This window comes from Cervus elaphus, chromosome 5, assembly GCF_910594005.1.
Source record: "Cervus elaphus chromosome 5, mCerEla1.1, whole genome shotgun sequence".
NCBI classification, from domain to species: Eukaryota; Metazoa; Chordata; class Mammalia; order Artiodactyla; family Cervidae; genus Cervus; species Cervus elaphus.
In genome coordinates this window covers 126,925,497-126,951,720 of record NC_057819.1, presented here as the reverse complement: position 1 = coordinate 126,951,720, position 26,224 = coordinate 126,925,497, and the positions used below count along the sequence as shown (strand labels likewise).

At 54.8% G+C, this 26,224-nt stretch overlaps 1 protein-coding gene across 2 annotated transcripts; it reads right to left on the bottom strand.

Annotated features, from left to right (window-relative positions):
• Positions 1-16,397: 16,397 nt before the first annotated feature.
• CYGB (cytoglobin) lies at positions 16,398-26,159 on the bottom strand. Of its 2 annotated transcripts, none has more exons than XM_043905431.1 (4): positions 25,857-26,159; positions 20,507-20,738; positions 20,054-20,217; positions 16,398-17,664 (listed from the first exon to the last, which is right to left on the bottom strand). In XM_043905431.1, exons 1-4 carry the CDS (start codon positions 25,997-25,999, stop codon positions 17,631-17,633), a joined length of 573 nt encoding a protein of 190 aa, XP_043761366.1. In that variant the 5' UTR covers positions 26,000-26,159; the 3' UTR covers positions 16,398-17,630. The 2 variants fall into 2 exon arrangements, with proteins under 2 accessions (XP_043761366.1, XP_043761365.1); XM_043905430.1 differs by having other exon boundaries at positions 20,080-20,217; positions 25,857-26,148.
• Between the last annotated feature and the right edge of the window lie 65 nt (positions 26,160-26,224).

Below are 26,224 nucleotides of genomic sequence, written 5' to 3'. Positions count from 1 at the left end.
GAAGGGAACCAGCATCTCTGTCCGCTGGCGGCTGGCATTGATGGTGCAGAGTCTCCATCTAGTGGCGTTAAGGGGTACTGCACTAAGGGATGCCACCTGTGGTCAAAGGGCCGCAGGGGGACTTCCTTTTGTCTGTATGTATACACTTGGCAGTCGCGGTTAAAGGTTACCGGCAGAAGGCCTTGGGCTCGCTCTTAGGAGGGCTTGTGAGTGTCAGTAAGATGCTAAAGTCTATGTAACATTTCTCCTGCCATCCTGACTGTCTTTCAGATTGTCCTGTGACCCTCTACAGGGGTGCTTGAGGGTTACAAGGGCACCCCGAGAACTGCCTGCTGGAAGGTGAGTGCAGAGAAAACGAGAGTGAGGTGGGCAGTCAGGCAAGAAAAGGAAATTTATTAGAGGGAAACGAGAGGGTGACTGGCCCTTGGGGAGAACCAGTGTCCTCCCTTTCAGACAGGGTCTTTCTTACACCCCACCAATGAAAAATTCTCTGAAGGGATGGCTAATTTTTAGCCTGTAGCTGAGTCCTCTGGTCACGTAGCCCAAGGTCTGGAATCTGGTGGTCTCGTAGCTTTGAGAAGGTAGACGCCTGTGAGAAAACAGAAAGTCGTTTGGGCAATGTGGTCAGTCTCAAGGGTCACTGTGATTTTATTTTGTTTGCGAGGTCAGCAGAGTGAGCCATCTTAACAATGAGCCCCCATGTAGACCCTATCATTCCAGCTTTTTTGATTTAGGATAAGGGCCGAAGGTCAATCTTCTGTAACTGCTTCCTTCGGGACAGGGGCATCATGGGGGTGAGATAAGAAAAGGCTGGAATGTGGGTCAAGGGGATCTGTGTGGGGGCGAAGTTTTTGATAATTTGAGTGAGTTAGAAGTAGCCTGTGGATAGTTTGGTTGGTGAAGCCTTGTAAATGGTCCTGAAGAAATTTTGAAAAGAGACGCATTAGACATGGGCCGAAAGTTAGAATAAGGGTAAGTAGAAGGAGAGAGCCTGCAAAAGGTAGGACCCAGGGCATCCAATTCCAATTGTTCAGCCAGTTTTCCCATGAATTACTGAGGTGTTGACGTATGCTCGAGGCCCTGTCTGTCAGATTTCTTGTTTCTTCCTTTACAACGCCTGATCTGTTGGTGTAGAAGCAGCAAGTCTCCTCCAAAAATAGATAAAGGCCCCCTTTTACTGACGTTAGAAGGTCTAACCCCCTGCTGTTTTGCCGGGGAATCTGGCTGGTTTTGGACAGTGATAAGGCTGGTAGCTATTTCTTCTAGGCTCTCCGTGAGGTCTTTAGAAAGGCTTTGGTAGTAATTTAAAGAGGTTGTGAGTCCTGCGGTCTCTGTCTCAATCCCCGCCGCTGTTCCTAAACTGATCAACAGAGAAATGAATTGAATTGCCCGTCTGGGGTTGGTTATGAGTTAGTGGGATATGGAGGGTCTGATTGTTAGGGGCGATAGAAGTATCTGGGGTCAGATATACCAGGGTGCTTGTTCCTGTCCAGTTAATGGGAAGACATAAATAGGCGATGGCTCCACATAAGAAAAACAGTCCAGCAGTAAGAAGACAACAGCTGAAATCGATAGCAAATAGGAGTCTTTCTGAGAACTTGTTAGTAGTCTCTGAAACTGACAGTGAACTCTCCAGCGTAGCCCCTACAAGAGGAGTAGAAGGGAGTCTCCCTGAGAAAGCCAAAGAATGTCCTGCAGTTCCCGAGACGTGGTAGACCGATCAGCCTGATGGGAAGGAGAGATGTGAAGTGTAATTACAGAGGTGTGGTGGTATAGTTCCTAGTTGGGGGTGAGAATTGTTTACAGAGTTTTGTCTAGAAAAACAGAAAGGAGCCTGTTGTTGCAGACAAACATCAGAGGTGGTGGGTGTGAAGGAGCAGGCTAGATTGGAAGGTGGGTTGGGGTAACAATAGAAGCTTTGAATTTTGAGAGAAGGTCTCTTCCAAGAATAGGAGTGGGGCATTTGGGGAGTGTGAGAAAAGAATGGGAAAATGGGGTATCTTGAAGTGTGCAAGGTAGAGGCTCAGTTATTCGTGGTGTAGATATTAAACTCTCAGCCCCCACAGCAGAGACCTGGGAGACCTTGGTTTTTCCGGAGTAGGCAGGCAGAGCAGAGTAAGTGGCCCCCGAGTCGATGTTACCCTGGGCTCCTTAGAGGTGGTGAGAGTCGGGGCCTGGAGCCCTGGGCATCTTCAGTCATCAACGGTGAGTCCAAGAAGGCTGGGCAGAGCTGGGTCGGAGGACTCCTGCTTGGACCAGGAGGGGATGTCCGGATCCCAGGAGGGGGATTTGGGCAGTCGACCTTCCAATGTTCCTTTATGCCACAGCTGGGACACGGGCCTGGAGGGGGCCTCGGCTTTAGGCATGAGCGGGCCTGGTGGCCCTCTTTGCAGGGCCATCTGAAGCAGGGCCCAGGTTACTTCCTGCCTTTGTTGGTTGATGGAAATTTGGAGCCATGTAGGGCAGTGGCTAAAAGGTGGTATTTGGCCTGATCTTGTTGGGACTTCTCTAGCTTTGCCTGTTCTTCCCAATTATTGAAAATCTTAAAGGCTAAATTTAAAAGGTCTCTTTGAGGGCTTTGAGGGCCTTCTTCTGCCTTTTTTAGTTTCTTTAGGATGTCTGGGGGCGATTGGGAGATAAAATGGGTGTTAAGGACAATGGTGCGCTCTGCTGAAGTGGGGTCAGATCTTGTATAATTTTGTAGGGTTTCTGTTAACGTTTCTAGAAATTGTGCCAGGTTTTCGTCTAGCCCTTGAGTTATTAGCCGGAGCTTATCAAAGTTGACAGCTTTATGCCCTGCCTTTAGAAGGCCCACAATGAGGCAAGTAACCACGTGATGACAGGCTGCTGGCCCAGGTCTCCCTGCCTGATGATCCCAGTTGGGATCACCTCTGGGGGGACAGCCGTGGCCCCTACGGGCATCGTGCCATCACTCCTGTGTATCTCATCAGCTTGCACCTGAGAGGTTTGCCATGCTCGTTCCTTCTCTTCTGGGAGAGTGAAGGAAAGGATGATGGAAACATCATGCCAGGTTAAGTCGTAGGACTGGAAAAGATACTTGAATTCTTCTAGATAATTATCCGGGTCTGAGGAGGAGCCAAGACACTTTTTGATTTGAGATAAATTGGTGAGGGAGGCTGGGACAGGAACCCAAACAAAGCCTTCTGCTCCAGCTGCTTCCTGGAAAAGTGGAGTCGGGCAGGGGAAGGAGCGGGGTCCCGCGGGGAAGTTTCCTGTTTTAAAGTTGTTCGGGCCCGGTATGGGGAGGGCATCTAGGGAGGAGGTAGAGCCTTGGGACCCTCGGAGTAGAGGGTGGGGCTGGGGTCTCAGAGCGTGCCTTTGGAACAGGCATGGGAGGGGGTTCGGGAGCGGCGGCCTGCGCTAGAGAAGGAGGGAGGGAGAAGGGGGCGTAAGGTGGAGGTTGTGGAACTGGATCTGGAGCGGCTACAAGGGGATTGGGAGCGACAAGGGGTGGGCTTTGGTCGGAAGGGTCGAAGGAAGAAGAGGAAAAGTCTGAACAGGGATCAGGAGACACTGTATGCGGAGGATGTGGCCCAGAGTGGGCTAAGAGTATTTGAGAAGTAGAACGGGATTTACAGAGGGAGGGTCGAAAGTAGAGAGAGCGAAGAAAGCCTGAACAGAAGGGATCTCTGACACTTGCAGAAGTATTGTAATTGGGAGTTCTGTTTTCGGGCCTTTGGGACCTGTTATCAAGTCTGTATTGTGGCTAGTGTTAGAATTGTAAATAAGTCTTTTTGGTCTTATCTCCCGTTGGAAGCCCAAGGCTTTTAGGTTTCAGAGAAGGCATCCTAGAGGAGTAATCATTGAGGGCTGGGATTAGAGAATTTCCCGTTTTGTGGCCGAATAGGGAGGTTAGACAAGGGTGAGAGAAAGTGAGGAGAAAGGTCCCAGAGAAAAGGCATCCCCGTTCTCAGGACCTTCTCAGAGAGTAATAATAGTCTGCTTTGAAATGGGCATCCCGAGATAATGGAATTTCACTCACCCTTTCACTCACCCTTGTAACTGATGGGCCGGTGTAACTGTGGGCCGGTGTGTGGATGTCAGTCCGGCAAGGCAAGTGGAGAGTCCCATCCCGGAGCTCACCTCAGTTTCTGGGCAAGGTCCATGGCTGGGGGTGGGTGGGTGCACCGGAGGTGGGCTTGTGAGAGCAGCCCACCCCGCTGCAGTGGGTCTTCCCTCAAAGAATGGAAGGCGAGTGCGGAGAAAAAGAGAGCAAACCGGGCCGTCAGGCAAGAAAAGGAAATTTGTTAGAGGGAAAACGAGAGGGCAACTGACCCTTAAAGACAACCAGTGTCCTCCCTTTCTGATGGCGTTCTTATACCCCGCCAATGAAAAATGCTCTGAAGGGATGGTTAATTTTTAGCCTGTAGCTGAGTCTTGCAGTCACATAGCCAGAGGTCTGGAATCCAGTGGTCTTGTAGCCTTGAGAAGGGAGGCACCATCAGCAAAACAAAATGTCGTTTGGGCAATTTGGTCAGTCTCAAGGGTCATTGTGATTTTATTCTTTGTTTGCGAGGTCAACATCATGAGCCGTTTCTACCATGAGCCCCCATCAAGGCCCGATCACCTGTCCCCCAGGGGAAGTATTGGGGTGTCCAGTGTCCCAGGGGCTAATTATACTCCAATGTTAAAAAAAAAAAGTGAAAAATAAAATAAAATGAAAAATATATATCTTTGTAATTAATCGGCAACAGTTTGTAAATTCTTTTCCTGGGTTCTATGAGCCTCCAGCAAATTTTCAAACCCAAAGAGGGGGTCCTAGGAGCCTCTGATTGGTAGTTGAGTCAGACACAAGCTGTAGGTAACTTCAGGACCCACGGCTCGCAGTCTTGTGGGACTGGGACTTTGAACCTATGGGGTATCTGCTAACCCAGGCCATTAGGGTCAGAATTGCCTGGTGTGAAAACCCACACATTTGGTGTCAGAACTGTTGCAAGCGTAAGCAGAAGGAAACAGTGAATGAGTGATTTTCCCTAAAACGCATCCACACAAGGAAGCACCAAATAGCACTCTTGAAGAATGTGGTAGGACTCCACCCCCTGAGATGGAAAGATCTCTGCTGCAGATAATTGTCTGCACCTCCCCCTATTCATATATTGAAACCTAACTCCTAAGGTGAGGCTTTGGAGGTGGGGCTTTTTAAAGATAATTAGGTCACGAAAGCAGAGCCCTCACGCATGGGATTGTTCTTGTTTAGTTGCTAAGTCGTGTCTGACTCTTGTGACCCCTGGGACTGTTAACCGCCAGGCTTCTCTGTCCATGGGATTCTCTAGGCAAGAATACGGGGGTGGGTAGCCATTTTCTTCTCCAGGGGATCTTCCTGACCGAGGGATCAAACCGATGTCTCCTGCACTGGCAGGCAAGTTCTCTACCACTGAGCCACCAGGAAAGCCCTAGGCATGGGGTTAGTGCCCTTGTATTAAGAGGGCTTCCCTTGTGGTCCAGTGATTAAGAATTGGCCTTCCAATGCAGAGAATATGGGTTCGGCCCCTGGTTGGGGAGCTAGGATCCCATATGACATGGGGCAACTAAGTCCATGTGCCACAACTAGCAAGAAGCCTGCAGGCGGCAATGAAAGATCCTATGGGCTGGAACTAAGACCTGACCCAACCAAATAAGTAAATACATATAAAAAGACCCCCCGAGTTCCCTTGCCCCTTCTACCACAAGACGGTACGATGAGAAGTTTGCCAACTTCTCAACCCAGAAGAGGGCTCTTTCCAGAACCTGGCACCTGATCTGAGACCTCTAGCCTCCAGAACGGTAGGCAGTAAATTTCTGCTGTTTATAAGCCCACCAGTCTATATGGCATTTTGTTATAACAGCTTGAATGGATTAAGACCATCTGCAACACATATTAAGATATTCAAAGTGAAAAAGCAAGTTGCAGAATAATGCCTCAAGTATGACTTTGTTTAGCTAAGATGTGTGTGTGTGTGTGTGTGTGTGTGTGTGTGTATAAACACCTGGATCCCCTATCAGCCCAGATCTCAGTTTGGAAATAAGAAACTGAGCACATTGGGACTTCCCTGGGGGTCCAGTGGCTAAGACTCCATGCTCTCAATGCAGGGTTCCCAGGTTCAATCCCTGGTCATGGAACTAGATCCTGCATGCTGCAACTGAGACCCGGTGCAGCCAAATAAATAAATAAAGATTAAAAGAAGAAGAACAAGAAGCGATGCTGGAAGCTCCACTTCTCTGTACACTGGTGCCAAATCAAATCTTGGAGAAAGAGTTTTGTGTGAAATAAAAAAGGATAGCTTTATTGCTTTGCCAGGCAAAGGGGGACACAATGGACTCATGTATCCCTATGTGTCCCAACTTGGACATACTGAGGAGCTTTATATTAATTGCCCCAAAGAGGGCATGATCAGCTCGTGGACATTCTTCTGATGGGTTGGTGGTGAGGTAAGTAGGAGTCAGCATCATCAACCTTTGGGTCCAACTGGTCAGGGGTCTCCATGCTTGTGGGCAGCATACCATGACTTCTTTAATCATGGACTTCTCCCACCTGGAGAGGGGTTTTAGTATCTGCAAAACAGCTCAAAGATGTTGTTGTGTGTGTCCCTTGAAGAAGAAACAGGACCCTGCCCCAAGCTGCTCTTGACTGTTTCTCCTTGCTCTCCCATCCTCTTCCCTTATCAACAACTGCTTGAATCTGCCCATTGGAACTCAGGAAAGATCATGGAGGCTGAATAAAGGCAGTTTCCTGGAATCAAAGAAATGGGGGAACACAGAAAGGCCTTGTGCCCAGAAGCCCCACAGGGTCTTGCACGCTATCAGAAGAAGCTGAACACAGGAAGTCTACAAACACTCGCTATCTCCTGCCAGCACCCCTCACTCTCAGATCCAGGGCCCCTAATCCAGTTCATTAACCAACTCCCCGCCCTCCCCGGCCATCAGCTGCTGCTTCTGTGAGATCTCAGGACTCATCTAGGTCTGAACTGGGGCCACATGATTAAGAAAGTGTTGCTGGGCGGAGACGGGCTGCAGCAGGTGACAGGGCAGAAGGGACAAGGGAGCTTCTGGCATCCCTCTGTCTCATCACAATGGCCCCACTCTCATGACTAATCACCTCCCAAAGGTCCCACCTCCCTGAGGGATTAGGTTTCAACATATGGATTTTTGGAGGGGACCCTATATCCTGGCTCCAAAATCACTGCAGATGGTGACTGCAGCCATGAAATCAAAAGACGATTGCTTCTTGGCAGGAAAGCGATGACAAACCTAGACAGTGAGTTGTAAAGCAGAGACATTCCTCTGCCGACAAAGGTTTGTATAGTCAATGATACGGTCTTCCCAGTTGTCATGTACGGTTGTGACAACTGGACTGTAAAGAAGGCAGAACGTCAAAGAATTGATGCCTTTGAACTGTGGTGCTGGAGCAGACTCCTGAAATTCCCCTGGACAGCCTGGAGATGAAACCAGTCAATCTTAAGGGAGGTCAACCCTGAATACTCACCGGAGGGACTGTTGCTGAAGCTGAAGCTCCAGTATTTTTGTCATCTGATGAGTAAAGGCGACTCATTGGAAAAGTCCCTGATGCTGGGAAAGGTCGAGGGCGGAAAGAGAAGAGAGCATCAGAGAATGAGATGGCAGGACAATATCATCGATGCAATGGAAATGAACTTGGGCACACTCCGGGAGATGGTGAGGGACAGGGAGGCCTGGCATGCTGCAGCCCATGGGGTCACAAAGAGTCGGACACGCCTGGGTGACTGAACAGCAACGATAACCTGGATTCTCCCTTGAGCCATCAGAGTGAGTGCAGCCCTGCCCACACCTTCATTTTGGACTTCTGGCCTCCAGACTGTGAGAAAAGATGTTTCTGCTTTTTTAAGTCACCCAGTTTGTGGTCATTTGTTTCAGCAGCCCAGGAAACCAACACATTGAGTTATTCAAGTTCTAGAACAACAACCACCAAAACCACATCACCAGCTCTAGCTCTGACTCTCCTCATCAGAGCGTCATTCACTCCTTTAAGAAGCCCAACTTATTAGTAGATAGGGTAGGGGGTCCCCGGAACCAGGCATGACTTTTGTGACAAAAGAGATGCTATTTTTGGCTGAAAAGTCATTTTGTGATCTAAGCCTGGCCACAGTGCTTGCTGAACAGGTCTCAGTAACTAGTGATTTTAAGAGAACAAAGAATGCAGGCAAGGGACTTCCCTGGTGATTCAGAGGTTGAGACTGCGCACCCAATGCAAGGGGCCCAGGTTCGATTGCTGGTCCGGGAGCTAGATCCTGCCTGCCACAACTAGGACCCAATGCAGCCCCCCCCCAAAAATGTTATCAGGCAAGAGAAGTAATAAAAGCAAAGATAATAAATCAGTTGCAAAGACTTTGGGTTTTGTTTCAATGGTAAAGATTAGCTTGGAGCCTTTTCTTGAGCTGTTTTACAGAATTTAAACCCCTCAGCCACAAGGTCAACCAGAACCTCAAGAATGATGCTCGTGACCTTTTCTGACCCTCATGACTTCAATCAGCTAAAGTTTGGTCTCTGTTGACCTTTGACCCAATTCGATGTGTTCTTTTTCCTCTGCTTCAACCCCTTCATGAATATACATATACCACTCAACCCCACCTCTTCATGAATATGCACACATCACCCAACCACCCAATCCCTTCATGAATATACGCATACCGTTAGCTTTAAAAATATCCCAATTTTTGCTGCTTTGGGAAAGATTCCCCAGTGTTTCTCCTTACTTGCTGCAAGTAATAAATGCTTCCTTCTCCCGCTGTTTGGCTTGACTGTGTCTCTTGGCTCAACGTCCACCGAGTCGAGCCCAGTTTTCTAGTAACAAACTCCCTGCCTCTCATCCCTGCCCGGTTCTCAGGACTCCACTTAACCTCTTGCCCCAGCTGCATTCCCGGCAGGGGGCTTCTCTGGACTCCCAGCCCGGCCCCTCGGGGGGCGACCCCTCCTCTCTGTCCTTCCTCCCTCTGTCCACCTGCTTCTGGTCTTTCGCCTCCACCGGATTCCGTTTTCTCCCCGGCTGTTCTTAATTCATTCAGGAATGTTTCCCAGCCTCAGCTGTGGCTCTAAGCAGGGCAGAAGGGCAGGGAAAATGGATCCTGTCTTCATTAAAAATGTTGATTTTTTCCCATTTTGTGGGCATTAACTTCTATCTTAAAAAAAAAAATATTGCAGGAGAGACTTTCCTGGTGGTCCAGGGGACTTTGTGCTTTAACTGCACTGGAGGATAGGGTTCAGTCCCTGGTCAGGCAACAAGATCCCACAAACCGAGGGGCATGGCCAAAAGGAAAAATAATGCATTAAAATATGATTTCTCTTGGGATTTCCCTGGTGATCCATTGGTTAAGACTCCGAACTTCTGATGCAGGTTCATTTCCTAGCTGGAGGACTGATATCCCACATGCCTCTGAGTGTGGACAGAAAAAAAGAGTTCTCTTGATTTTCGGGGTGTGAGATGCCCTGTAAGTTTCGCCCCTGAGGCCAGTGCCTCACTTGCCTCATCCTAGTCCGGCTCTGACACGTGAGGTTCATGCCCTCACGGCCGGCTGTGCCAGTGAGGGAAGCAGACAATCCAAAGTGCAACATCATCAGGTCATGGTCAGAGCCACAGGAAACGTCGACCAGGGCACAGAGAGACTGATGGGATGGGGTCAGGGAAGGCTTCTCTGAGGAGATGAACTTTGAGCAGAGACCTGAGTGAAGCGAAGGGCAGAGCCGTGAGATGAGGCCGAGGGAAAGCACTGTGGCACAGGTAACAGCAGGTGCAAAGGCCCTGAGGCAGGAATGGGCACCTGTGCCTCTCCGGAACATCAGGGAGGTGAGTGGGGCTGGAGCGTGGAGACGGAACTGAGGCTGGAGAGATGGACCCCGGGGTGAATGGTGCCACCCAGCGGGCCAGGCCAGGACTCTGCGCTCTGAGTGTGACTGTGTGAAGCTGTGGGGGGGGTGAGTGGAGGGCTGACACAATCTTATTCACCATGAAAGCATCCTTGGGGTGCTGAGTGGAGAGGAAGACGCAGCGGTGGGAGTGGAAGCTGCAGGCTGGGGACGGGGTTTTGTGGTTGGTTGCCTGGGAGGAGACGGTACCCTCCTTCCCTGGCTCATTTCAAACTGAGGACCCAGGGACTTCTCTGGTGGGCCACTGGATGAGGCTCCACGCTCCCAACCCCAACGCAGGGGGCCCGGGTTCCATCCCTGGTCGGGGAACTAAGATCCCACAAGCCGAAACTAAGCTTGCATGCTGTTAACTACTGAGCCCGTGTGATCTAAAGACTGAGTACCTCAGCTAGAGAAGCCCGCATGCAGCAACGAAGACCCAGTGCAGCCAAAATAAATTTAAAACAAAATAAAACAAGCAAACAAAAAAACCAAAATACACAAACTAAGGGCCAGTCAGAATCTCCCTGGAAACACGTCTGGCCCATGTGCCACTGTGGAGTCAGCTGTCATCGTCACCATGTGACCCGGACATAAACCATTTATTTGCACAAACTCCAAGAGGCTCCGTTTAGCAAAGAGATCTTGGTGAAACCAACGCGAACCATAGGATCCCAACTTGACGTAAATGCTGGGTGTGAGGTATGTCAGCACGGGGAAGAGGCTGCAAGGATTTAGACCAAAATGCTAACAGTAATGAATCGCCTCTGCTTGGCGGGATCACAGGTGACTTTTTTCTTTTGTGTTTTCCTTTCGTCCCCAAATTCCCTGCAATGATCACGTAATGCTTTCATAATCATACAAAACCCCCGCGAATGCTATTTTTAAAGCTACATATAAAAATTTCAAGCATTATAAAATTTTTAATGTGTACAAAAGACATCTGGAAGATTGGTGATGGATTCCGGGTGAGCCTACGTTTTCTGAAGCGCACTTAAATTTTTTGGTTTTTGCATAACAAAACTGTTGCTTTTGACAAGGAATGGTATTGCAAGTTCTGTCTTTGGACTTACAGGAGGTGAAGGGCTCACTTCCCCACCTGCCCATGGAGGCCTCCTCCTCCTCTCCCCTCCCCCTCCCCTCCCCCTTCCCCTCCCCTCGGCTCCCCCCTCCGCGCCCCTCCCCTCTCCTCCCTCCTCTCCCCCACACCTCCCCACTACCATCTCCCTTCGTCCACATTGGAGGGAGGGATGGGTGAGACAGGATGGGCTCTGAGGACACTCTGGGCTGTGAGGGTGTTGCCCCTTCCATGAGGCCAGTCCACTTGGAGGACCCAGGGCTAGGCCTGCCCACCTGCCCTTGAGCAGTTACTCAGGGCTCATCCCTGGCTCTTGGGGGGTACTTGCTGCTCCCCTGTGGTCTGAGGGTGTGTGTGCTCAGTCAATAAGTCATATCAGACTCTTTTGCAGCCCTGTGGACTGCAGCCGGCCAGGCTCCTCTGTCCATGGGACTTCCCAGACAAGAATACTGGAATGGGTTGCCATTTCCTTCTCCAGAGGATTTTCTTGACCCAGGAATCAAACTTGTTTCTCCTGCATTACCGGCAGAATCTACCACTGAGCCTTCAGGGAAGCCTGTGGTCTGAGGGAGAAAGCGACAAAGAGGCTCTAATTCTACTCAGAATCCCCTGATCTTTCTACTACTAGGCTTGACCTTTGGACTTCTGGGTTCATCTGTATTGTCCAATTTTAGCTAGCCTCTGGCTCAGTTGGTTTAGCTAGAATCTGGTACATCCTTATCTTCCACAACCCACTCCCCCCTCCCCCCGCCTTCCATGATGTCTGAAACCCCAGCAAGGATCCCGTCACTGAAGCCACACCCGCCTCCCAATGTTGCCTCTTAGTAGTCTTACATCCACCACTCCCCCCGCCCCTTCCCACTCCCGCTCCTTGGCTGGAAACTTCCACTCACTCACCAGGTGTTAGAGTTGAGCTGGTTCTAAACTGAGCTCTCTTTCCCCCGATTGCAATAGTTGTGAATAAAATCTGCTTTTTTTTTTTTTAATACTTATTTGTGTGGCTGCATTGGATCTTAGTTGCATCACGTGGGGCCTTTTGTTGTGGCACAGTAGTTGTGGTGCTCGGGCTTCATTGCTCCTCAGCAAGTGGGATCTTAGTTCCCCTACCAGGGATCGAACCCTGATCCCCTGCACTGCAAAGTGGATTCTTAACCACTGGACCACCAGGGAAGTCCCAGTGGCAGAACATCTTTAAAGCCACGGCTTGGTGGCGGAGAGGATGATGGCTGCGGGAGGCAGCGTGGAGGGGACAGAGGGAGCGGGCAGAGGCTTGGACCAGGGGTAGCAGCAGAGGTGGTGGGAGACCCAGTCGGGATTTAGTTTTGAAGTTGGTCCGACATGATTCATGGGAGGATTGGACGTGAGGGGTGAAGAGAGGACAGTGAGGATGAGTCCGAGGTTTCTGGTCTGCTTACCTTGGCGAGTGGAAGGGCCACTTTCTAGGGGAAAATCGCCAGGAAGAACAGGATTTGGCAGGAGGCACATCAACAGTTCTGGCTCATCCAGGTGAAATGTAGGGCGTCCAGGGGGCAGCTGGACACTGCAGCCTGAAGCACAATGGTGCTGTCAGAGCTGGGGCTTAAATTTGGGGCCTGGGTGAGTTCACGGATGAGACAGTATCGGAAGAGACCCCGGAGGTCAGGGGTCAAGGGGAGAGCTGAGAAGGGGCCATGGTGGGTGGGGGGTGGGCTGAGGGGGTGGGACAAAACCAGAAACTGCCCAGAGAGTATTCCTGGGGGGGCTTGGCCAGCGAGGTCAGTGCTGCTGCTGGGTCCAGAGCGAGCGGTGAAGAGGTGAAGACAGGTGCAAAGTGGACATGGGGGAGCCTGACCCCTAGTGGAGGAGTGGAAGCCAGGAGGCATGGAACTCGGGGAGGGGGGGACCCCGAGTCAGGAGAGGGGGACAGAGCAGGGGCCAGGAGGGCAGGAGGGAAGTGCTCCAGAGGGAGGGGGTGGCTCTTAGAGGACTCACCTGGGGAGACGGAGAGGCGGGCTGAGCCTCTGGTGGGAGACAAGACGAGGGGGGCGAAGGCGTCTCCGTGACGCGTGAGTTAAGGTCGTTCCCTGAGAAGCCAGTGTGCATGAGGTGCCCAGGGGCTTGGAGGCAAGAAGGGAGGGTGAGAAGAGCCTCAGAGCCGGGAAAAGTGAATCTGCTCGCGAAGGATCATCGGACCTGGAGCTGCCCTCTCCCAGGCCCCTGGTCCGTTCACAGACTCCTGGGCAGCTATGCTGGGGTCCCTCCTTCCATCAAGGCTGGGCCATGTGGTTTTTTCCTGATTCCTGGAGGCCTGACTCCCTGAACTGCACAGCTTGTGGGGTATTAGTTCCCCCACCAGGGATCGAACTCCAGCCCTTGGCAGTGAAGGCGTGGACTCCCAACCTCTGGACCGCCAGTGCATTTCCCAGCCCCTCTCATTTGGGGAGCCTGAGTGGACCTCTGTTTCCCGATACCAAAACCTCCGACCCAGTGTCACCAACCCTAAGGGACCGTTCCAGTCCAGGCTCTTACCCTGGTGCCACAGTGCTTTTACCAAATGTTATCAAATGAGCTGCTCTGAAACCCACTGCCCTGGGAGGTTGGAGGGGGGAAACTTTTGAGGCCAAAGATGAGTGTTTTTCAGATGGGGTGTCTTAAAGGATGTACTAAGAAAGGGCTGGGAATAGAGAGACATGAATGAGGCAGTTGCCTGGGACACAATATTTAAGGGTGGAGGCAGTAATCAAAGGAAATCAATTTCAATACAATATTTAAAAAAAATCTTTATTAAAACAAAACTATCCATGATGGACAAAAAAATCCAAAATTTTAAACAAAGACAGGCCACTGTATTTTTTTCCCCCCTCCTCCAGCTGCACTGGGCCTTTGTTCCTGCACGTGGGCTTTCTCCAGGTGCCGCCCGCAGAACTACTGTCTAGTCACGGTCCCTGAGCTTCTCAGTGAGGTGGCTCCTCTTGTCGCGGAGCATGGGCTCTAGGGCGTGAGGGCTTCAGGGGTTGTGGCACGGGCCTGGGATCTTCCCAGACCGGGGATCGAACCCACGCATACTGCACTGGCGGGTGGATTCTCAACCTCTGGACCACCAGGGAAGTCCCCGATGCTTGTTTTAATAACCCCTGCGTGGCTGTTGGTCACCAATTACGTGAGTTTATCTGTTGATGTAGGTAACCTAACCGCTTAGGAAATGTGGGGCTTTGTGTATAGTCTTTTAAAAAATAATTTATTTTTTTCCCACTTGGGTCAAAACAGGGGAGGATATTTTCATAAGTATACACGGGGTGCCAATTTTTTCTTTTGGGTTTAGGCTTGGTTGGGGCACCACTTCCTCTAAAGCAAGGGAGGGGGAATTCCCCACTGGTCCAAAGGTTAAGACTTGGGCTTTCATTGCCGAGGACCTGAGTTCGATCCTTGGTCGGGGAAATAAGCCACCCGCGGCCAAAAATAAATAAATAAATAAATAAAGCGACAGAGGAATGTGAGCCCCAGAGGAAGGAAAATAGGAATAACTTGGCCCACCCGCTCAGGCTGAGGCTTCTTTTCGCATGCCGTTCCCGCCGCGGCCAGTAGGGGTCACTGTAGGGCTGCCTCACCGGTCCGCTTGGCAGTAAGGAGACTCAGCCTCTGCACCCGCGTCCCTGACACCCCATCGCTCACCGCCAAGGGGAGCTGACCCACTTGCTCCGCTCGGTCGGCGACAAGGTTATCCCTCAGCACACAGCAGAAAACAAAGCGCCAGTCAGTGCTCCTGCACCCGGTAGCCCCCTGCCTCCAGCCTGCCGCCCACCAGGACCCGGTGAGCCCTGCCCAGCATCATCGCCTCTGTTCAGACTTTTATCAGCCCCCTCCTCAAGCAGCACCCCTCCCCCAACTATAGGATAAATCACCAGTTGCCAATGTCCCCTCTTTGTGGGGTGGGCAGTGGAGAGAATCTTTCTCCAGGGCCGCGTTCCAGAAAAACTCCCATCTCCCAGGCCCCCTCACCACTCTCCGGTCAAGAGAAGTGAAATGGGGAGGGATTTTTCTTTCTAGAGACTACCCCCCACCTCCAACCACAGATGCCCCTTCTTCTCTTAGTCACAGCCACCGTGGGGACCACAGCCTCGCGGTCCCCACCCCCACCCAGAGCCCTCTGGCTCAGCCTGAGCCGGCCAGGGACCACGAGGCCCGAAACCTGGGAGTCTGGCAGTCTCTTCCAAGACTCATCACTCATCTTGGCCAGCTCCCCGCCCACCCCCACCCCGTCCTTCTATTTGTTGCTTCCCAATGACCTGGCGGTCACTCTGCCCTGAGCATTCCCACGTCCCCAGGACCATGGCGTGCATCCTTGTTCTCCTCGTACCTGCCTTGCAAGACAGGTCTCACGTTACACTCCTATTTTAAATTAGAGGTGACCTGTGGCTTAGAAAGTCTGAGTGACTTGCCCAAGGTCACACAGCGTAGGGAGACCGTCCCTGCAGAGCCGGGCGCTCTGTCCCTGGAAAAGCCTTGCCCTCGCTCCATCCTCTCCACCCTGTGTCAGTGAAGCACCCAGCTCACTTTTGGCCCCAGGTACTGGTCTTGCTTTCTAAGAGCGGAGTTTATTTATTTATTCCCTGGATTGCAGTCAGCACCTCTGCTGTGCCAGGTCCAGGCCGTGGAGGCTCGGCCTGCATTCAAGGAGTTCACGGCCCAGGGAGACTTTCCCTGTGTGTCAGCTGAATCTTCCCAGGCAGCCGGAGCCCTCCCCAGGGGCAGACGCTGTTTCCTGCTTCCCCTGCAGCCCACCCCGGGGGTGGTGACCTCCTGGTGGCTCCTCAGGGAGCTGTGCTGCTGACTGTGGCCGCCGTCAGGGGTGGGGGCTGGGCAGGCCTGGCCTGAGGCTGTGGAGTGGGAGACAGAAGGGGCTGGGAGCTGAGGGCTCAGGGTGGTCTTGGGGGGGTAAGGCTTGTAAGGGCAGACTTTCTCAAATGCCCACAGCCTGCCCCACCCATGAACCTCGAGCGGCAAGCAGGGTATGGGACACCCAGCTCAGGTCTGGAAGGTCAAGGCCTCGCCCTTGGCTTGCTTGACTCACTAAACAAGCAGGACCTTCGTTTCCGAACATCTCTCCCTGGAGTCTTCCCTTGCTTATCCTATCCACACCAGGGAGATTTCCAGAACAAAAGGTGAAAAGTCCCCCGGACATTTTAAAACAAGCCCAGACTCCCTTTCTGCCCCACCCCACCCCCAAGAGCCCAGCTTCCAGTCTGCAGCTCTGTGATCCCGACTGAACCACCAGGGGGACCCGCACCACCGTCCTGAGCCCCAATCAGAGGGGCCCGCGACCAGCCAAGGCTGAGACGCAGGTGAGGGGGACCTTGGTGGGGAGGTCACCTTCCAAGAAAAATGCCCCGGTCTTGAACTCAGGCTGGGGAGACAGAGGCGAGGGGCAGATGGCAGGAAAAGACCAAATGAGCGTGCACAGACACAGGAAGAACAAGTCTGTTTAATGACACGGCTGGGTCTGGTTACAAACGTCAGAAACTACAAAAGGAGGACAGGCAGTTACACGGACGGCTGCACGAAGACGGGACGGGAGGAGGCAGGCACAGTAACCACAGTAGCAAAACATCCTTGAGGATGACACACACGACCCAGGGGTACACATGGGTGGGGGGAACCCCCAGCAATGCTGACCTAGATGGATGGACAGGACTGACCGCCAGCCAGCAGCAGGGGAGGGAAGGCGAGACAGAGGCATCTGGGCCCATCACCACTGCCCTGCCTGGCGGACAAGCAGCCTGGATTCCCTCCCGCTGTCTTAGCGGCAAAGGCAGATGGAGCCTGGCATTCCAGGTTTCTTGACCACGGCTCCTCCCCTGCTGGCTGCAGTCACCCCATCCAGAACTTCTGGCCCTCTCTGCCTGCCCTGGCCCATCTGGGGGCAAGTCAGGAAGCCACCTCCTTTTGTAGGGGGCAGAGGTAGGGTGCACCAAAACCTTTCTGCCTCGAGTGGAGAGCGGGATGTAGGGAGCCGGTCAGAGAGAAGGGTCTGGGCTTTGCTGGCGAGCTGCGTCACCCCCGCCCTGCCACATGATCTTCTCTGTGCCTCTGTGGGACCCCCATCGTCTCCTCCAGAACACTCTGATCTCTGCCCAGAAGCTGCCAGGACCCCTTGGTGGGCAGAACCGAAGCCTCATACGCGCCTCTGGGCCCCACTATACACATTATAAGATATGTATGTATATATATATATATTTATATAGAGATTGTATATAGAATATATCTGTATATGCGGTAGACGTGTGCGTGGTACTCTAGATAAGTGATGCGGAGACCAGACCCGCGTGTGGCCAGGCAGATAGAAATAGGCCTCTTCGTTCCTCGAGTGACTCACAGACCTGTCCCTGATCCCCGCTGGTCTCTAACAGTGAGTAGAAAAGCTAAGAAGGGTGTGCCCGGCTCTTCAAGGAGGGAGGGTCCCCCATCCCCACAGGCCACCCGCTTTGGCGCCCTTGGAGTCGGCATCCGGGTAGCCAGCGTCACCTCCTGGTGGCTCCAGGGGGTACTGTGGCCCAGGCGGAGGCAGCCTCTTTCCAGGAAGATGAGTCAGGGATTCTTCCAGCTTCCTTGGCACCCAGAGATGGAAGGTCAAGGAAGGTCTTCAGAACTCGGCCTTCTGCTCAAGGTGCTGCCAGGGATGGGGGAGAAGAAGGGGGTCCTATGGCCCCGAAGAGGGCAGCGTGGCCGGCGGGCTGCGGATGAGACAGAAGGAGGTGACAGGTTACTAGGGCCTCAGTGTGGGGCCAGGGGACCTTCGCGGAGGGGCCAGGAGTCAGGGACTGGTGAGACAGGTACTACCCTCCCGGAATCTCACGCGGGACCCCTGAAAGGAGCCCACTACACCCAGCTTCTAAGGCCCTCTTCTGCCAGGAACCTGCGGTACGACCTCCACCAGCCCCCTGAACCTCATATCTTTTTCTCTAAATCCTGAGTCCTGCCTGCAGTGCCCACCTCTGTGAGAATGGAGTGCTAGAACTGCTGAAAGTGTTTCACAAACTGCAAAGAACCGTACAAACATGAGCGCCTGTCCTCAGTTCTGAGACGCGCACACTCCTGGGTTGGCCTGTGGTACCCTCTCGGGCCACCCACGGGCGTCCCCTTTGCACTCACCACCCCCCACCCCCACTACCCCCCATCAAACACCCACACACACACCCACACACGCTCACACACCCACACACACCCTGAAGCAGAGACAGTTCAATAAACAGTGGCGTCTGGCCCACTGTTGAGTCTCTGATAAGAGAGGCTGGATGGAGGCCTTCTAGATCTCTGCCCTGGAACTCCGTCCCGCCCTCTGAACCCGTTTGGACCCAGCAGTAGCTGGGTCTGCAGGCCCTGGGCCCAGGGAGACACACCCTCTTGGGGGCTGCATCTGTGCCCCGCGGAGATCACGGGCGGCACTCGAGTGTGGAAAGGGATGAGGGGATTCCCTCAGAAACGTGGGGTGCTGGGGCCCAGGAGGGCGCAGGGCCCTGACCAGTCCTCATAGCGGCACTTCTCCATGGAGCCCACGGGAGCCGAAAGGGGGGAGGCGGGAGATTTCGGCGGTTTCCTAATGTTTAGGGTTTGGCAAGATTTTGGTCCCAGGGGTCCGGCTGAGGCAAGAGAGGGGAGGCGACGGGGCTTCGTGTCGGGAAATGTTGTCCATGTGGTTCTGATTCACTCGCACCGGCCAGCTCTCTCTCCCTGGCCCTCCAGGCCCCTATAAAAAAGCCCTTTTCTCTAGAAGCAGGAAGTCTCCTCTCTTGGCTGTAAACAAGCTCATCTTTGGCGGCAGAGCCTGCCTGGGGAGAGGCGTGGGAGGGCAAGCCCCCTTCCCCCTTCTGACCCTTTCCCGGCCCCTCCGGCTGCTTCCGGAAGCTCTGCAGGCCCTGCCAGCACCTCCTGGTCAGGTAAAAAACCGCCTGCCGGCTTCCTGTCCATCCGCTCTGAGGTCTGGGCCCGGCCAGGGCCCAGCTGCAAACATCTGGAGCGGCCCCCTGGCTGTTGCCAGCAATCCCCGAGGGCTCCGCTCCCTTGAGTGGTCCTGAGTCAGGGAAGAAGGGGGAGGGGGGCCAGGGTGGTCAGTGGCAGGAAGGCCGGGAGGCAGGGCCTCGCCAGGCTGCCCTCGGAGGACCTGAGCTGCGCGGGGATGTCTGCGGGTAGAGGTCCGGCCGGCCCCGTGGGCCAGCTCCCAGCTTGGAACCCCGGGGGTGGGGGTGGGGACGCCACCTCTTCCCTGGGAAACTGCTGGGACTGTTTCTCTCCAACGCGTGTCCCGAGCCTCTGGCTGACCCCTGCTTCCCATTCCCTTCCCGCCCCCGTGCCTCTCCCCCCCTCCCGCCTCCAGCCCAGCCTGGCCTCCGCCCCTCCATTGAGCTCCCAGAGCCCCAGCCCCACGGGGGCCCAGGGAGGCTGGAGTGTTCCCAGCCGCCACGTCTGGGGGCCAGCCCTCCCCGCGTGCTCCAAGTCAGTTGGAGTCACTGGGAGGCCGCTGGCCACCCTCTTGGAGCCCGTCCCCGGGGCCCTCACCCCAGAACTGGGAACGTGGACTCTGGAGTCAGCCCGGAAGCAACCCCCCCTACACCCGCCCTGCTGGTGTGTGTGGGAGGGACATCCACGCTGGCCCGGGTGGGCTCGGCACGTGCGTGCATCCCCGTGATTCTCCTGGCTCCGGCCTGCTTGGAGGCCAAGGCAGGAGGGAGCGCTGGTCAGCACGAGATGAAAAACAGCCCCATGTGATGGGTACCCAGGGAGGAAGTGGCCAGAGCTGGCCTGGACCGCCTCTGGATCTTATGAGCCAGCCTCCTGCCAGGAACCTTTCGAGCCTCTCTGCTGGGGCAGCCTCGGTCTTGGGGTGCTCTGCGTGCCCCCCCCCCCAGTTCTAGGGGAGGGGGAGGCTCTGCCTGAGGAGAATCTGTCTGGGGCCCTTGGCATGAGTGGGCCTTTTCCTATTGTGCCTGTTCTTCTCTGTGTGCACCCCAGAGCCACCCGCCCTGGGAGTGTCCCTGCCCTGGAGGGCGGTCAGCCCCTGGGCACCAGGAGAGGTGGGAGGCTGGGGGACAGGGGAGGACACGGCAGGGAGCGCTGCCTCCTCACGTGGTGGCGTTGGGGACCTGCTGTACCCAGCCCACTTCCTTGTAGGCAGCGGTCACATGGCTGTAGATGAGGCCGCGAAGTTTGGCCCAGGCTCTCTGCGTCTCAGGGGGGAAGTCATTGGCAAATTCCTCGGCGATCACCTCCAGGATGACTCCAGAGAGGATCTGAAAATGAAGAGAAGGAAGGGGGGAGTGAACCCCCGGGGTCCACCCCCCCCGTGCCCCCTGCAGCCCACAGAATCCTGTGGTTGGCTGAGGGCATCATTCAGGACACAAGTGCCTGGCAGCTTTGGGAACCAGACACCCTCAGGACCCAGCCCCATTCTGCTGCCCCTCCCAGGGACAGCCACGCCGGGGGACGAGGATGGGTGGCCCCCCTGACTGTCGCTGGCTGTGGGGCTCGGGAGCTGAATGGGGTTTGGTGTTGGGTGGCAGCACCCACCCAGGGACCCACCTTGAAGTACACGGGCTCCACCTTGTGCTTGAGGGCATGGGCTTTGCCCACCAGGGCGAGCACAGAGGACACCTTCTCGGGGTCGTGCAGGTTCTCCACCACCGTGTTCAGGGCCCCCATGACCCGGCAGGCATGCTTCCGCAGCTGCGGGCTCCGCTCCATTTCCAGGGGCTCCTCCATGTGCCTGAACTGGCTGAAGTACTGCTTGGCTGACGGGAAGTTTACAAAGAACCTGCAGGAGGCAGCAGGTGGGCGCTGAGCAGCGGGGCGGCCTTGGGCCCCCCCGGAAGTGCCCGGATGATGGGGAGGGGAGCCTGGTCCACAGGTGGAAGAGGGTGATGGGGGAGAGGCAGGACCCACTCCCATGCCACCGCGTGCAGCCGTCCCTCAAACACCAGCGCTTCCTCTGGCCAAGCTGGTTGACATGAAGCCCCTCCCTGGGTCCCGGACTTTTGCATCAGTGAGATCTGCACATCCTCTCCCGGTCTCTGCCTTCCTTGCTCCCCTGCCTCTTGCCTTCTTCCCAAATGCCACACGCTCTTCAAGGCCTGCTCCAGTCGCAGCCGAGAGGGTAAGAGCCTGCCTTCTGGGAATCACGGGCTGGTGTTGATCTGGGGGCAGTTAACTTTTCTGAGCCTCAATTTCCTCATCAATGAAATGGGCATCACTGCTTCTTTCTTGAGAGTCCTTGTGAGATGTTGGGAGGAGGCAGTGAGGGAGCTCGCGGGCACAGTGTGGATGTAGGGTGCTCGGTAAAGGCCTTTGTTATGATAAGGTCAGAGCTCTCTTCCTAAATAAGGAAAGGCCCCAACTATGACTTAACTCCAGTCACGGAAGGGAAGGGAAGAAATGAGACTCAGTCCTCCTCCCAGTGCCGTCCCTTCCCTCTTCACTACCCCGCCACCCTCCTCAGCCTGCAGTAAACAGTCATCGGTTGATTTAATTAAAGATATGGCTTGATGTCACCTGCCTGGTGTGGTTCTGTAAGTCCTTCCTGTCTGTCTGTACATTTGTCCTCTCCAGCCAGCCTGTGCACGCCTTGGGGCAGACCCTAGGGTGATCTACCCCTTCCCTCTCGGGTTTATCTGCAATTGTCTAATTCCCCCCAAATATCACATTCACTATGCAAGAGACCTGGGTTCGATCCTTGAGTGGGGAAGATCCCCTGGAGGAGGGCATGGCACCCCACTCCAGTATTCTTGCCTGGAGAATCCCTAGGGACAGAGGAACCTGGTGGGCTACAGTCCAGGGGGTGCAAAGAGTTGGACATGGCTAAGCACACAGCTCGTCACATTCACTGGGTCGCTCTCCAGCTCAGAAACATTCCATTACTCACCATTGTTCTACCGGACACAGTCAAAATTCCTTAAGATTCCAGGCTTCTTAGAAACTGTCCCACACCTGCTTCTCCAACATGGGGTCCACATTTTGCCCCATGCTCCAGCCCAACAGCATCACTTAGCATCAGTAAAAGATTCCTCGGGTGAGCTGGCCTGTCCTTCCACACAGTGGACCACCTCCCTCTCTCTTTCCCCATGTCAGTCGGCCCTCTTCCGGAGCATACGGCCCGGCCCAGGGTGACTGTTTTCCTTCCAAGGCCATCAGTGGGTTCCCTGCCACCTTTCACGGCTTTTTCCCTTTCTACCCGTCTGGGTCGCACAGCCCCAGAGTAGAGCCCGGGTCTCACGCACCCTCTGACCCTTCACCCTGGCACAGGGCCCTGCGGTTTGCAGGATGGTGGTGATGACATTTGCGCTCCATCTCCCAGTCGGGACAGGGAGGTATGTGGCCAGACTCGATCAGAACTTACGTAACTTAACTGAAGCCTCAGAAAAAGGATGGACTGTCTTGGACCTGTTTTTTTTTTTTTTTTTTCAGGTTGTTTTCACATCTTTGGAGTGTCCCCCTTTGTGATCAGAGAGAATTGGTAATTTGCTAAAATGACCCTTGGGGCAGGTCTCAGATCTGAGAGCTGGAGTAGATGGAGGGAGAGCATCTGGCCCCCGCCACCCTTTCAGGCGACGAGGGAGGCTGGCGGGGCAGTGACCGGGACACAGTCCATATGGAGAGCTGGGAGGGCCCCTCTCAGAGGCCAAGTGTGACCTTGGGCAAACCACTTCACAACCTTCTGTCTGCACAAGTGTGAGAGCAGTCCCCGCACCCCTGCTTGCTACTTCACAGATACACTGGTGAGGACAGATGAGGTGACGGGTCTGAAAACACATTGGAAAAAAGCATCACAGTGAAGGACAGCTATGAAAAACGCAATCTGGCTTTAAATGGGGAATCTCTGACTTTGGAGGTCTTACACGGCAACAAGAATACCAATTTCGACTTGGCGGGTGAATAACAACATGCAGAGCATGTCCACTTGCTATTTCCTTTAATGCCACAACCAAGTGGGCATTATGTCCATTTTACTGACGAGGAGGTAGCAGGGACTATTTATTGAGCACTTACTATAAGATCTCATTAATCCTTGGGATACTGTCCTGAGGTTGGCACTGTTTTTATCCCCATATCCTTAATGAGGAACTGATGCCCAAGGTTGCCCAGTGGAGTGGGTAGCAGGACCAGGAAGGAGCCGGAGCAGCCCCCACATTGATGACTTCCCCAGGCCACCTCAGAGGCTGCTCTGCCGGGGATGGTGGCCTGAGACCCAGTGGGTCTGCTGCTCAACACACCCAGTGCCATGTTATGGCCCTGAGGAAGGACGGTCCTGCCGGGTCCCTCTTCTGAGCCATGAGAGTCTAAGGGCCTGAGCTCTGCTCCTTCATCCTGGGGTCTCTCCCAGCCCCCCTGTGTTTACTCCTGACCCTTTCAGTCCCGGCCTGCGCTGCTGCTGGGAGAAGCCTCAGCAGCCAGCCTTGGGGAGTTTCTCAGCTTCCAGGGGCATCTGGGCTTCCAAGAGAGCCTGAAATAGGCCTGTCTGCACGTGAGGGGGAAGGCGGCAGTTACAACTGGGAGGGGAGCCTTCCTTGAGCATGGGTGCTCCCTCTTGGTCTCCTCCGGCAGGGAGAGGGGGTGTGGGGTCCGGGTGGCCCCTCTGCTACCTTCCTTACGTCTGCTGCCTCCTCAGGGGATGAGACTGGCCCCAAGGCTACTGTCTTGGGCTCCACCTGGCCTGTGGATGGCCTGTGAAGACAGGACAAAACTGGGGGAGTGCAGGATCTGGGGAGGGGCCTTATCTGAGAAGCGTATCAGTCTTGCCCCCTAACACCGCCCATCCTGGGGCAGACAGCAGGTGCAGGAGTGAAAGAGAAGGGGGGCTGGTGGGATGTGGGCTGAGGGAGGGTCTGCTCCGCCAGCTTCTGTCCCAGGCTGGGCTGGGTTCCTGGCAACAGAGGTGGGGTCAGATGAAGTGTAGCCGGGGTTATCAGCAAGCCAGATCTAACTGCTATCTCGGTCTTCAGCCGCTCTTTATCTCGGGTTAATTGTGGGCCTGGCACTTGGTAAACACCTCCCCAGCCCAACCCAGTCCCCTCTGAGGAACTAGCTCCCCCCAGGGAACACAGAGGGGCACACAGAGAGAAAGAAAACCTTGCCAAGAGCTCAGACTCTCCAGAAACACCTCGGGGTTCAGGTCCTTCCTCGGCAATCCTCCTGGGGAAGTTAGGTGGGATCCCAGGAGCGGAATTGTGGACACATCTCCTGTGCTGCGCTTAGTCGCTCAGTTGTGTCCGACTCTTTGCGACCCCATGGATTGCAGCCCGCCAGGCTCCTGTCTATGGGATTCTCCAGGCAAGAACACTGGAGTGGGTGGCCAAGTCCTCCTCTACATGTCCTTATTGGCAAATGGCAGGGTGTCGGGACAAAAAATAGCCATGGTCCTGTTAACCTCGCCTCATTTCCTCCTGGTGACCTGTGTGAGTATCCGCATGCATCCTGAGGCCTGAGAGCTGAAAGCTGCCCCCCTGGGATGCAGTCTGGCGCATCTGTGACTCTGCGACCCACCGTGTGGGTGCACGATTGTGCAGAGATGCACCTCCCATGTCTGATGGCTTGGGAACCTGAAATCCCCTCTTACCTTCCCCACCACCCCAGCTGTTTCTGAGCCTGGGAGCTGCCCAAATAGCTGTCTCTTCCTTAGGCGCCTTCTTGGAACTCCTCAAGAGTGCTGCTTGCTCTTTTTTTCCTCCAAAATCTGTTTCTAAGTTGGAATCAGGGCACATCATTATGGAGCTGGGTAGGTCCCAGGCTTGGGGGAGGCAGAAGGGAGAGAGTGTGGGAGAAAAAGAGGAGCCAGAGATGGGGCCAAGCCTGGGAGACAGGCATGCACTTCAACTGTCCTTTCCAATGGGAGGTTTCACCCCATCTTTAAACCAAAAGACTGCCCCGATCTGTCCTAGATTTGACAGCTTCCCTCTGCCAAGGACAGAGGGTTGGGGGTGAGTGTGGGTCTGGGCCTCTCTGCCTGCACCCCCCAGGGACCAGCATGTGTGGGAAGAGAGCAGTGATCTGGAGCTGTAGTCAGGTACTAGCGTGTGCACTCTGTGGGAATGGCGTGCATGTGCATTGGTGTGTAGGAGTGTGAATAACAGTGTCACTCTGTGTGCATCCCTTGGGGGCATGTGGTTCCTGAATGACCCCTGAGCCCAAGACCCATGACCTTTCCTCCCCAGACCTGGGGTTCTGTCTCTGAAGGATGAGATGGGGCCCTGTCTCTGAAGCTTCTCCCTTTCCCTCCATCAAACTCAGCAGGGACTGTATCCGAGGGGACTGTTTACTTCTCCACTCACCTGCATCTCACCTGGGAGCTCCCTGCTGGCCTGGCCCCAGGGGCAGGAAGGGACCAGCTGGGAAAACAGGACCTGTGGGGTCCACTTCTTCTGACCTCTATTCTTTTGCCCTTTGCGCAGCCCTTCCAAGCAAGTCTTTGAACACGGAAAGGGGCTGGCTGAGCTGGAGAAAGGGGTTTGCTCCTCTTTGTCCTCCTTGGCTGATCCTCAGTTTTCTTGCCTCTAGAATGGGGAGCCTCCACGACCCCCATTGGAAAGGCCGTAAAATGTGCGTCCAAAACAGCTGCGGGTGGCTGGGGTCGCGGCGAGGAAGGCAAGGCTGGCTGAACCAGGAGTTCTGAGGCCCGGGAGAGGAGGGGGAAGGAGGTGCCTTCCTTCTGTATCTGGTTCCTAGTTCCTGGTGAGCCCCTCGCCCAGAGCTAAGAAGGGCTCGGCCAGGGCTTCGCCCACCCTAAGCCGCCCCAGGCTACCCGCAATCCCCCGACCGGCTCGGGCCCCAGTCGCAGCTGGGAAGGTGGCGCCCGAGCTCGGACCCGGGCCGAGCCCGCCTCTGCCTGGAGCAGCTGCCGCCGTCCCTCCCCCGGGCCCGGCCGGGCCGGGGCGACACCTACCTCACCAGGATGGCCACCCCCACGTCCTCGCAGTTGGCATACAGCCGGGCCCACGTCGCCTGCACCGCCTTCCTCTCCGCCTCGGACAGCTCCTCGCTCCGCTCCCTGCGCTCAATCTCCATCTCACCCGGCACTTTCTCCATGAGCAGCTTCAAGCCCAGCCCGGCTTCGCTCGGCGGCGGCGGGGCGCGGGGCGCGGGGCGCGGGGAGCCGGGGCCGGCTGCGTGCGCGGCGGGCGGGCGAGTGGTAGAGCGCGCCGGAGGGAGGGAGCGTGTCTGTCTGTGCGCGCCGGGTGTGTGTGTGTGTGTGTGTGTGTGTGTGCGCGCGCGTGTGTGTAGGGTATATGTGCAGGGGGCGGGGGACCGCGA

Coding starts and splice junctions, on each gene's coding strand:
- CYGB (XM_043905430.1), bottom strand. CDS start 25,999: ATGGAGAAAGTGCCGGGTGAGATGGAGATTGAGCGCAGGGAGCGGAGC. Junction 20,739..25,856: donor GGGGTGGCCATCCTGGTGAG/GTAGGTGTCGCC, acceptor TGCCTCCTGCAG/GTTCTTTGTAAACTTCCCGT. Junction 20,218..20,506: donor TGGAGCCCGTGTACTTCAAG/GTGGGTCCCTGG, acceptor CTTCATTTTCAG/ATCCTCTCTGGAGTCATCCT.